The sequence below is a fragment of the Nicotiana sylvestris genome, chromosome 12 (genome assembly GCF_000393655.2).
Source record: "Nicotiana sylvestris chromosome 12, ASM39365v2, whole genome shotgun sequence".
Classification (NCBI taxonomy): Eukaryota; Viridiplantae; Streptophyta; class Magnoliopsida; order Solanales; family Solanaceae; genus Nicotiana; species Nicotiana sylvestris.
Genome location: NC_091068.1, coordinates 73,262,256 through 73,274,402, shown reverse-complemented (window position 1 = coordinate 73,274,402; position 12,147 = coordinate 73,262,256). Strand labels below are relative to the sequence as shown.

The 12,147-nt window shown below is 40.3% G+C and overlaps 1 protein-coding gene across 1 annotated transcript; it reads right to left on the bottom strand.

Annotated features, from left to right (window-relative positions):
• Window positions 1-202: 202 nt before the first annotated feature.
• Window positions 203-4,663, bottom strand: LOC138883214 (uncharacterized). The gene is made up of 9 exons (XM_070163883.1): window positions 4,483-4,663; window positions 3,669-4,308; window positions 2,856-3,308; window positions 1,715-2,076; window positions 1,434-1,637; window positions 1,197-1,332; window positions 979-1,004; window positions 776-889; window positions 203-519 (listed from the first exon to the last, which is right to left on the bottom strand). The coding sequence occupies exons 1-9, from the start codon at window positions 4,661-4,663 to the stop codon at window positions 203-205; spliced, it is 2,433 nt and encodes an 810-aa protein (XP_070019984.1).
• Between the last annotated feature and the right edge of the window lie 7,484 nt (window positions 4,664-12,147).

Genomic DNA, 12,147 nt, shown 5'->3' with positions numbered 1-12,147 from the left:
GAACCCAGAAAATATAAGCCAAAACTTAACAAAACAAAAGCCTATACAATTAACTTATACCCAACTGGGCCTATTTCTGTCGAAACCCAGATGCCAAATAGCCTTCAAGTCCAACACCCCCCTCAAGTTGGAAGGGGAAACCACCTGCAACTTGGAGAGAAACTGATGATGAAGTTGCCCAGTTAATGGCTTGGTGAGGACATCAACCAAGTGTATAAGAGTAGAGACATGAGACAAACAATTTCAGTCCTTCACCCAACTTAGCCTGAATAAAGTGACAATCCACCTCTATATGCTTGGTACGCTCATAAAAAATCGGATTCTTGGAAATATGAATAGTAGCCTGATTATCACAAAACACAGAGATAGGAAGGGAAACATGAACGTGCAAATCATAGAAAATCCGGACTAGCCAAGTCAATTCCGCCACAACTTTACTGATAGCTCGGTATTCAGCCTCAGCCGAAGAAATGGACACAATAGGTTGCTTTTTAGACTTCCAGCTAATTAAACTATCACCTAAAAAAAATACAAAACCAAGTGACAGAGCATCTGGTATCAATACAAGCAGCCCAATCACTATCACTGTCGGAAGTCACTTTGAGATAAGGAGAATTGGAGTAGAATAAGCTAACATCAAAAGTTCCCTTAAGATACCTCAAAATGCGTAAAGTAGCAGACATATGAGGTGACCAAGGGCACTTTAAAAACTAGCTAAGATGCTGGACTGCAAAGCAAATATTAGGTCTAGTGTGTGTGAGAAACAACAACGTACCAATCAAACTCCTATAAGTCTCAAGATTATCCAAAATATCACCAGAATTGGCCGACAATTTATCATGAAGTTTGAGAGGGCACACCACAAAAGAAACATCTGAATAATGGTATTCTGATAACAAGAAACAAACTTTTTTTTATTTAAAAGAACATTAAAGAAAAAATAAGAAACCTCAATGCCCAAAAAGTAGTGCAAAGTACCCAGATCTTTGATTCTGAATGAGTATCTAAAAATTATTTCAAATCAAGAATATCAGCTGCATTATCCCTATTAGTATTATATTATCAACATAGACGGCTAATACAGTCAAAAAACTAGGAGAACCCTAACAAAAAGAGAGTAATAATTTACAGAGGGAGAGAAACCCTCAGAACATAAGGCTTGAGATAACTTGACATACCACTCTCTTGATGCCTACCGAAGACCATAAAAAGGCTTCTGTAATTTGCACACTAGAGGAGCAGAGGAAGAACAACCAGAAACCGAAAGGGCATGAGGTAATTTCATATAGACTTCCTTATCTAAATCACCATGGATGAAAGCATTATTAACATCTAATTGAAACAAGGGCTATTGTCTTTTAACAACAACTGCTATTAAACATTTTATGGTGGATAACTTCACAACAGGGGAAAAGTCTCATTAAAATCAATACCTTCCACTTGTGTATCACCCCTAATTACAAGTCTGGCCTTATACCTCTCTACACTACCATCAACATTGTATTTCACCTTATAAACCCATTTACATCCAATAGGTTTCTTGCCTTTAGGTAACTCTACAATATCCCAAGTGTGATTGGCTTCTAAAGCCTCAAACCCCTTCTCATGGCATCTGGCCAAGCTGGAATAGAGGCTGCCTGAGAATAGGTACTAGGTTCAAATTCAGCATGCTTAAGAATATAAGTGGAACAAGAAAAAGATGAAGGAAAAGTACATTGATAGTCTTTCAAATATGCAGGAGGATTATGATCCCTAGCAGACCTCCTTAGAGATAAAGAGGAAGCAGACTGAGTATGAGAACTAGCAGGAGAAAGCAAAGAAGGTGGAGTAGAAGATGGCATAGGAGAACTGATAGTAGGACTCAAGGAAGAGGAAGCAGGGGACTGAATAGGAGAACTGGCAAGAGAAAGTGAAGAGGGATCATGAAGAAAAGCAGGATCAGTAGCAACAGTTGGAGGGGAAGAGGCAAAGGAGGGATCAGAAGACAATACAGAAGATGGAGATGGAAAAGGAAAAGAAATAGGAACATTAGGTGACTTGGAATAAGGGAAATAATTTTCATGGAATACTACATCCCTTTAAACAAAACACTTCTTAGTGGCCAGGTTGTATAACTTGTATCCTTTCTTGGCAAAAGGATATCCAAGAAAAGCACAAGGAATAGCCCTTGGTTTAAATTTATCTCTTTGAGGTATAGGGACTGTGGCATAATACAAACAACCAAAAGATCGCAAATGAGAGTAAATGGGCACCTTACCATACAACATTTCAAAAGGGAATTTGACATTTAAAAGTTTAGAGGGTAATCGGTTAATGATATAAGTGGCAGTTAACAAGCAATCACCCAAAAAATGCATAGGTACTTTGGACTGGAACATCAATGCTCTAGAAACTTCAAGAAGGGATCTATGTTTTCTTTCAACTACCCCATTTTATTGAGGGGAAGGTCAATTTGTTTGATGTATAATTCCATGTTCTGAAAAAATAATGATACAAAGGAACTAGACCCCAACTCTAGAGCATTATTACTTCTAATTGTTTGAATTGTAGTGTGAAAGTGAGTTTGGACCAAGCTCAGTAACATAAGTTAATAGGAGGTCCCACCATTTACTTGACTCTTAGAACTTTTGTTGGTTCTAAGCAACTGCAACAAAAGCTTTTATTAAGCAAAAGACATTACTTTTAGATCCCATGAGGTATGTCCAAGTGACTCTTGTATAATCATCGACAATAGTAAGGAAGTATCTAGCCCCAGAATAAGTTGTAGTATGGTAAGGACCCAAGTATCAATGTGAATGAGTTGAAAAGGTGAGTTGGTACTTATAGCACTATCTAGAAAAGGCAACCTAGTTTGCCTGGACATAGGACAAACATTACAAATGAAAGGCTGTTTGGATGACAAAGAATCAGACAAACCATAAATGAGTTTCATTCTAACAAATGGAACATGTGCAAGTCTTAGATGCGAAACTACATCTATTTTATTCACGTTAGTAGTACTACAATTAAAAGGAATATCGCACACATCAGGCAGAATAGAACCAGAATTACAAGTAGAAGAAGGAACACAAGAGGAAACAACATTAGTCATGGGAGAAACAGGATGAACACAAGATGAGACCACATTATTTGTGGAATCTAAATTGGTGAAAAGTTGAGAATGAGAGGAAGGCCTTTTCCACACAAGCTTGTACAGACCACTATCCAGTTTACCAAGATTCAGAGGCTTCTTCAGAGAAGGGCTATGTGGTATAAGTAAACATGATTCATAAGCGAATAGAACAAAACATTTAAATTGATGTATAATCCTATGCACAGAGATCAAATTGTGTTGAAAAAAGGGAATATAGAGAACATTGTGAAGGATGAAAGATGGATTTAAAACAAAGGAACCAATGCAGGTCAAAGTGACACAAGATAAGGCACAGGTAAAGGAGTACAGTTTGATAGAAAATCTTTATTAGATATCATATGGTCGGTAGCACCAGAGTCAACTATCCAAGTTAAATCTATTGATTGTGAAAGTATGCAAGAACTAGAACTAGAACCATTCAGCAGATCATCAGTTAGTAGAGTACCAGAAAAATTGGTAGAAACCATTAGATTTAGACTGAGGATTAGAATCTGACAAGTGGGTCTGTTGCAGTAAAGTCATGAACTAATTGTACTGCAGCATACTCAGACCAGGAATTATAGAACTTTGCTTAGGAGAACTAGAGACACCAGAACCAGCAATGTTATGATGCCCACTATTAGAAAACTCAGGTTCAGCAATAACATTTGCTGCAGTTCTTCTACTCTTAGTGAATTTGCAGTTAGAGGGAAAACTATGAAGTTTATAGCATTTTTCAATAAAATGTTCAGGTTTTTTGCAATATCTGCAAAATAAAGAACCCTTGGTCTGATCAACATTCATCTTCTGGTCAAAAGCTACCTTTTGGTTGTATTGTTGTTTTGGTGATGGAAGAAGAGACTTAAGAAAATGACTAGCATTTGCATTGAAAGAGGCTGACTCTGAATTGAATTGAGGAGTAGAATTCACATGTCTCTGACTCTCATCTTGGAGCAAGATATTATAAACAGTATCAAGTGAAGGTAGTGGTTGCATCATAAGAAGATTACCCCTAACACTAATATAAGTTTCATTGAGCCCCATTAAAAATTGATATACCTTGCCTTCCTCTAACTCCTGTTGTAAACTAGATTTAGCAGCATAACTACACGAACTCACACGATTCTTACCAATGAAAGCCAACTCATCCCATAACTTTTTTAATTTGTTAAAGTATGATGCTATGTCAAGAGACCCTTGACAAGTAGAGGCTAACACTTTTTTAATCTCAAAAACTTTGGTTCCATTTACAGTTCCATATCATTTTTCAAGTTGATTCCAAATGCTTTCGGCTGTTTCAGAATATTGAATGCTCTCGGCAATTTTAGGTGATAGGGAGATGGTTAACCAAGATATTACCATATTATTACATCTATACCAAAGTCGTAATTCAGGAGCATCATATTTCTCTTCCAACCCCCCAAACCCGATTCCAGAAAATGGAACTTGCACCAAACAAGTACCCAAAACATCAGAGGGATGTATGAATAAAGGACCAGAAGGATCTAGAGTATATGTGGAGCTAGAAGTAGTAGAACTAGTTATAGCCATATTTGATTCAATTGAGAACAAAATTGTACATGCAATGAGGCAATTAATGGTTAAAATCACTGAAACCAACAAAGAGAAATTCACACCAACACTGTATGAGAGGATAGGGTAAGATGTACCACACTTCTTTGCAACCGGAAGAAGACGACCTTCAAGGTTAAAACAAACTTCAACTGACCTCCCAGAGCTCACAAACACAAAAAAATCCACTCGAAACTGTCACAACCCAAACTGGAGGGCCATGACTAGCACCCGGCCACACTTGCCGAGCACCAACGTACATTTTATCTAACCTTCATTATTATCTTTTAGGGCTGACGAGATCAATATAAATGGTAGACCTGGATCATGGACAACCAGCAATAAAATATGACAGTATGAACATACATAGCAGGGGATGACCAGACAATCAAGAAACTACATATAAGATATAAGCTACCACGCTACTATAAAAGACTATACAACAAAAACTAGCCGACAAGGCATACCAAACTATAAATGAGTCGACACCTGTCTATGAGCCTCTAAAAAAACATAAGTGCTGCAACATAGCCGAAACAGAGCCCCGACATACCCATAATGTCTATAACAAAAATGCATACCAAGACCAAGGCAAGTCCGGAGAAGGGATCTCGCCAATCACCGCTGAACTGGACAGCCTACTGTGGTGGAGGAGCTGCACCTGCCTGTCTATCAGGACCTGCAACATGACATGCAGTGTCTACAAATAAAAGGACGTCAGTACGAATAAAGTACTAAGTATGTAAGGCAGGGAACCATAAATACGATCAGTAATGTAAGCAAGGATAGAGAATATACAACATGTAACATCTTAGTACCTCTGAGGGCTACTTACATGAAATGCATGATACATATGTATAAATACATAAACCCTTAAAACATTCGCCTCTGTGGGCATCATCATCATCATATCGTACCCGGCCATAATAGGCTCGGTAAAAAAAACGTACCCGGCCATCATAAGGCTCGGTAGAATCGTACCCGGCCACGTGGAGCTCGGTAAAACCCAACTGATCAGTGGTTGCACAATAGGTGCCGTACCCGGCCAACTATAGCGTGGCTCGGTAGAGTAAAATAGATACATATATATAATGCATGCTCGACTCATGGAATCACATTCTAAACCTTTCGGAGTGACGTAAGGTCGGTATCCTCTGTACACGTTATTAGGACTAACTCTTCACTATGAACCTTATAAGAATCAGGAAGTACCAACAACATTGATAACATAAGAATAAGAGAAGCAACATTAACATCAATCGTTCCATAAGAGGGAAAACAATGTAAGTACTGCTAGCTTCTAAGAGTAGAGTATCTTGGAAGCTCGTTCATTACATTATGTACAATCGGAGTCGTGCAAAAGAAGGAAAGGGATAGCCTCACATACCTTGTATATACTGCCCCAATCTCAAGCTATGCAATTGTCAAAACTCCTTAGTCTACAATAAGAGAAACGATACTATCGTTATCATTTAAGCGTCATAACTATTATGTATCGACCACAACCTATTTTACGATGAAACGGACAGCACCTCCCCTATATATATGACCTCACACCATTCAAAACAGTCACCAAACAGCCCAAACAACATCAATAATAAACATATTGAGCCTCCCAAAATAGTCCACACACAGCCTAATCACTCCATACATACGACGACCACCGTAGTCGTGTCAAACAACCTGGAAATGTTACGAATAACTATCAGCCCATAACCCTACATATATATGGTGTTTCTCCACACCCTTCCTCCTCCAAAACTCCACAAGATAGTAGTAAAATACGCAGCCCAACAACAACGCAAAACAGTCCACAAAACAATAACATTACTACCAAGCCTTTCGATATATATTTCACAAGTTCTAGCTTCAATGGCTTAGCCGCAACTTGGATAATCTTAAATACATATAGAGTAAGAGGTTCCTTACCTTTATACAGAAATAACAACTCCAATTTGACCTTAAATTTCCATGAAATATCCCTCCAATGCTGCCACAACAACAAAAAAGCGAAACTAGCGATCAATTAGTGTTTTTCGGCACTAGAATCACTTTAGAAGGCTTGAAATCACCTAGTATTGATATTAAGAACATGAGGGAGTATTTACAGAACATAAACCCTTTAAAACAACCTCCCACACGAGCTGGAACGACACAAAAATGAGCAACAACAAGAAGAACAAGAGACTTACTAGCGCCACGGAATTCCCGACACTTGATTTGTGTTGTTTGCCCTTTTTTGGGTCTTGAATCTTGAGAGAACCTTGAGAGGATGTTCCTAGGGTTCTAAGGTCTGAAAATAGTGAGAAGAAATGACTTAAAACGGGTTGGAGGCATCCTATATAGGTCCAAATATCTTAAACCGCCTTAGTGGGCCCTATAGAGAGGTGCTTGGCGCAGTCTCGAAAAAACGCAAATATCTCTCTACTCCGAGATCGTATCGATGAACGGTTTAATGAGTTGGAAACTAGACTCATAGATATTTAATTTGGTTGGTAGATCACCCCGTAATTCCTTGTAAATTATGAGAAAAGATTAGAAACATTTGACCTAATGTTTAAGTAAAATTATGAACCTAAGTTGCGACAACTTTTGTCGACTTTTGTTTCATAACTCGTTTGACTTCAAGACTTATGATACGGATATTATATGATTAAAATACCTTAATAAATGAACTCTTGAGTGTATTAAGAATTGCTAGATTACTTGAAAATATGAGTTACAATATCCTTGATTCATTTAACTTCTAATACTTGTTAATCACCCTTATACACTCTTGTATCACTTAAGACCAATAGGATTGACTTCTTATCATCTCAAAGATAATTCTTTCTTGGATTTATGTTAACTAATATATGGCATGAACTAACACATGTGGATATGGGTTGTAACACCCTCCCCCCTTAGGAACATTCGTCCTCGAATGTAAGGGTTTATGGGGAGTTTAAATCATCGTGGATTCCAATGGAAATTTCCGATCAATTTTCCCCTATAAAATGGTCACTAGCAAAACTTGCAAGTAATTAAGCCCAACATATGGCTTCACAAGGCTACACAAAGCATTATGCGTATTTACATTATCTACATATCACCATTTTGTATTAAGGAGGAGTATTCTCAAATTATTGCTTACCTCATAGAGCCGTTTCACCTTCCAATGTATCCTGTCTTCCACCAGCATCCTTGTTATCTTCATTCTGGAATAAGTAAGGGTATTTAGACTTCATCTCCTCTTCTGCTTCCCATGTCATTTCTTCCATATTTTTGTTCCTCCACAATACTTTGACGGAAGCTACATCTTTTGTTCTCAGCTTGCGGACTTGCCGATCTAATATCGCCACTGGCACTTCTTCATATGATAGGTCCTCTATAACTTGTACATCTTTGATAGGGACGACTCGAGAAGGGTCTCCAATACATTTTCTCAACATAGATACATGGAATACCGGGTGGACAAATTCCAATTCGGATGGCAATTCTAACTCATAAGCAACCTGTCCAATTCGTCGAAGAATTTTATACGGCCCGATATACCTTGGACTCAGCTTACCTTTCTTCCCAAAACGCATAATACCCTTCATTGGTGAGATCCTCAGGAAAACCCAATCACCAACCTCAAACTCTAGATCACGACGTCGGACATCAGAATAAGATTTTTGCCTGCTTTGTGCCGTCCTCAATCGCTCCTGTATCACTTTCACCTTCTCAATAGCTTGGTGAATCAAATCTGGCCCATATAATTCTGTTTCACCGACTTCGAACCATCCAACTGGTGATCTACATCTCCTCCCGTATAGTGCCTCGTATGGGGCCATTTTAATACTGGAATGGTAGCTATTGTTATAGGCGAATTCTATGAGTGGAAGATGATCATCCCAATTCCCCTTAAAATCTAGAACACATGCTCGTAGCATATCTTCCAGTGTCTGAATGGTACGTTCAGCCTGTCCGTCAGTCTGCGGATGAAATGCAGTGCTGAGATTTACTTGTGTGCCTAAACCCTTCTGGAAAGACCTCCAAAAGTTAGCCGTAAATTGAGCTCCTCGGTCTGATATAATAGATATGGGCACACCATGAAGCCTAACAATCTCCTTGATATACAACTTTGCATAATCTTCAGCCGTGTAAGTTGTCTTCACTGGCAGAAAATGGGCACATTTTGTAAGTCGATCAATTATCACCCAGATGGAGTCAAACTTATGATAAGAGCGAGGTAATCCAATAATGAAGTCCATATTAATCACCTCCCACTTCCAGGTCGGAATCTCTATATTTTGAAGCAATCCACCGGGTTTCTGATGTTCTATCTTTACTTGTTGACAATTGGGACACTGGGCTACAAATTCTGCAATAGACTTCTTCATATTATCCCACCAATACTGCTCCTTGACATCATGATACATCTTTGTCGAGCTGGGATGGATGGAATATCGGGATTGATGAATCTCATTCATAATCTTCTCTCGCAACCCTGCCACATTAGGCACACACAATCGGCTCTGGTATCTCAGTGCCCCGTCTTTTCCGATCCCAAAAGCCATACTTTTACACTGTTGAATGCTTTCTCTTAATCGTACTAAGATAGGATCTTCATATTGTCGTGCTTTTACCTCGGCTACCAAAGATGATTCTGATGTATTCTGTACAGTAACACCTCCGTCATCAGAGTCTAACAATCTGATTCTCATATTGGCTAGCTGATGAAGCTCTTTAATCAACCCCCATCTACCTGCCTCAATATGTACTAAGCTTCCCATTGATTTACGGCTGAGAGCGTCTGCCACAACATTGGCTTTACCGGGATGATACAATATCTCGACGTCGTAGTCTTTCAATAATTCAAGCCACCTACGCTGCCTCAAATTCAACTCTTTCTGCTTGAAGATGTATTGTAAACTCTTGTGATCTGTGTAGATGTCAACATGGACGTCGTATAAGTAGTGCCGCCATATCTTCAAAGCATATATTACTGCAGCCAATTCCAAATCATGGGTTGGATAATTCTTTTCATGCTTCTTCAATTGTCTTGATGCATAAGCAATCACATTCCCACGCTGCATCAATACGCACCCCAAACCTATACCTGAGGCATCACAATATACCACATAACCTTCTGTTCCTTCAGGAAGAGTGAGCACTGGTGCAGATGTCAATCGATTCTTCAGCTCCTGAAAACTACGTTCACAAGTGTCAGACCACTGGAATTTGGTAGCTTTTTGTGTTAACTTAGTCAATGGTGATGATATAGAGGAAAATCCTTCTACAAACCGCCTATAATATCCTGCTAGCCCTAGGAAGCTGCGGACTTCTGATGGTGTTGTAGGTCTCGGCCAATTCTTTACTGCATCGATCTTCTGAGTGTCGACACTAATACCCTCATCAGATATCACATGGCCAAGGAATGCTACTGAGTTCAGCCAGAATTCACATTTGGAGAGCTTAGCATATAACTTACGATCCTGAAGCGTCTGTAATACTATCCGCAAGTGGCCCGCATGTTCCGCCTCCGAACGAGAATACACTAGAATGTCATCAATGAATACAATCACGAACACATCAAGATAGGGCCTGAATATAGTATTCATGAGATCCATAAAAGCTGCTGGGGCATTTGTTAGCCCGAACGACATCACCAAGAACTCAAAGTGCCCATATCTTGTCCGGAAGGCCGTCTTTGGAATATCCTTCTCCCTAACCCTCACCTGATGATACCCTGAACGTAAATCAATCTTGGAGAAATACTTGGCACCCTGGAGTTGGTCAAACAGGTCATCAATTCTTGGAAGTGGATACTTGTTCTTTATAGTAGACTTATTCAACTGTCGATAGTCGATACACATCCGTAACGACCCGTCTTTCTTCCGCACGAATAGGACTGGTGCACCCCAAGGTGAAGTGCTAGGCCTAATAAAGCCCTTATCCAGCAAGTCCTTCAACTGCACCTTCAACTCTCGCAACTCTGCCGGGGCCATTCTGTATGGAGGAATAGAGATCGGTTGAGTGTCAGGCAACACATCAATGCTAAACTCAATCTCCCTTTCAGGAGGAAGGCCTGGGAGTTCATCTGGGAAAACATCTGGGAATTCGTTGACCACAGGGATTGATTGTAAAGTAGGCGGTTTCGCCTCCGCATCCCTAACGCGAACGAGATGATAAATGTAACCTTTTGAGATCATTTTCCTTGCCTTAAGATAGGAAATAAACCTACCTTTCGGTGTAGCAATGTTCCCTTTCCATTCAATGACGGGTTCACCCGGAAATTGGAACCTAACCATCTTCGTACGACAGTCAACATCAACCATTTCTAACTCAAATAAATTTGCCGAGGTTTAACGACTACAAATTATCACAGTGCAACCTCTATATACCCTTCTAGCAATCATAGAATCTCCTATCGGAGTAGATACCGCAAGGGGTTTACTTATCAATTCAGGTTCAATGCCAAACTTATTAGCCACAAAGGGTGTAACATATGATAATGTAGATCCCGGATCAATCAGCGCATATACATCATAATAAAACACAGATATAATACCTGTAACAACATCTGGAGACGACTCGAGATCCTGTCGACCTACTAGAGCATAGGTTCGATTTTGAGCACCACTCGAACTCGGCACTGCACCTCTACCCCTACCACGACCTGTCGACTGCTGAAAACCCCGTGCTGGAGGTCGAACTGATGAGGAAGAACCAGACACAGATCCAGTCGGCTGAGCCATACCATCACCTCCTCTATTAGGACAATCCCGCATCATATGGCCAGGCTGCCCGCACGAATAGCATGCATCAGAACCTCGACGACACAGTCCAAAGTGGGCCTTGCCGCACTGATCACAATGTGGTGTTGGGGGTCTCATCTGACTAGTATCCCTGTGATGTTGCGAGCCAGATGCCCGCGAACTCTGACCTGGACCAGAATAGGATCGATCATATCGAGGCCTCTGAAACTGTGGAGGAGCACTAGCTACAGGTGGCGCCGAACTCCTCGAAAACTGTGGCCTGATGCGGCCTCTGAAGTCATCAGAATACCCTGCAAATCTCGCCCTCTTATGCTGGCCCCTATCCTGCTCCCTAACTGCCCTCTGCTGGCGCTTACGATCCTCTAGGGTCTGGGCATAAGCTTGAATACGGGAAATATCCATGCCCTCCACCAAGGAGGCTGTCGTACACTCATTTATCAGATGTGGTCCCAACCCATTCACGAACATATGCACCCTATCACTCATCTCGGCCACCATATGGGGAGCATACCTTGCCAAAGAATCAAACTGCATATTGTACTCTCGCACACTCATATTACCTTGTCTAAGGTTCAAGAACTTATCAGCTCTAGCTCGTCGTATCTCAACTGGCAAGTAGTGACGAAGAAAGGCCTCAGAAAATTCCTTCCACACAGCTGGAGGAGGGTTCGGACCCCTGGATCTCTCCCAACTATCATACCAGAGAACTGCTAAATCCCG

What these genes read in the sequence shown, in the direction of transcription:
- LOC138883214 (XM_070163883.1), bottom strand. Translation starts at nt 4,663, where the DNA reads ATGGCTATAACTAGTTCTACTACTTCTAGCTCCACATATACTCTAGAT. An exon ending in ATTACGACTTTGGTATAGAT is followed by an intron (nt 4,309 to 4,482) that starts GTAATAATATGG and finishes CTACTTGTCAAG; the next exon opens with GGTCTCTTGACATAGCATCA. An exon ending in GACTTATAGGAGTTTGATTG is followed by an intron (nt 520 to 775) that starts GTACGTTGTTGT and finishes TATTTTTTTTAG; the next exon opens with GTGATAGTTTAATTAGCTGG.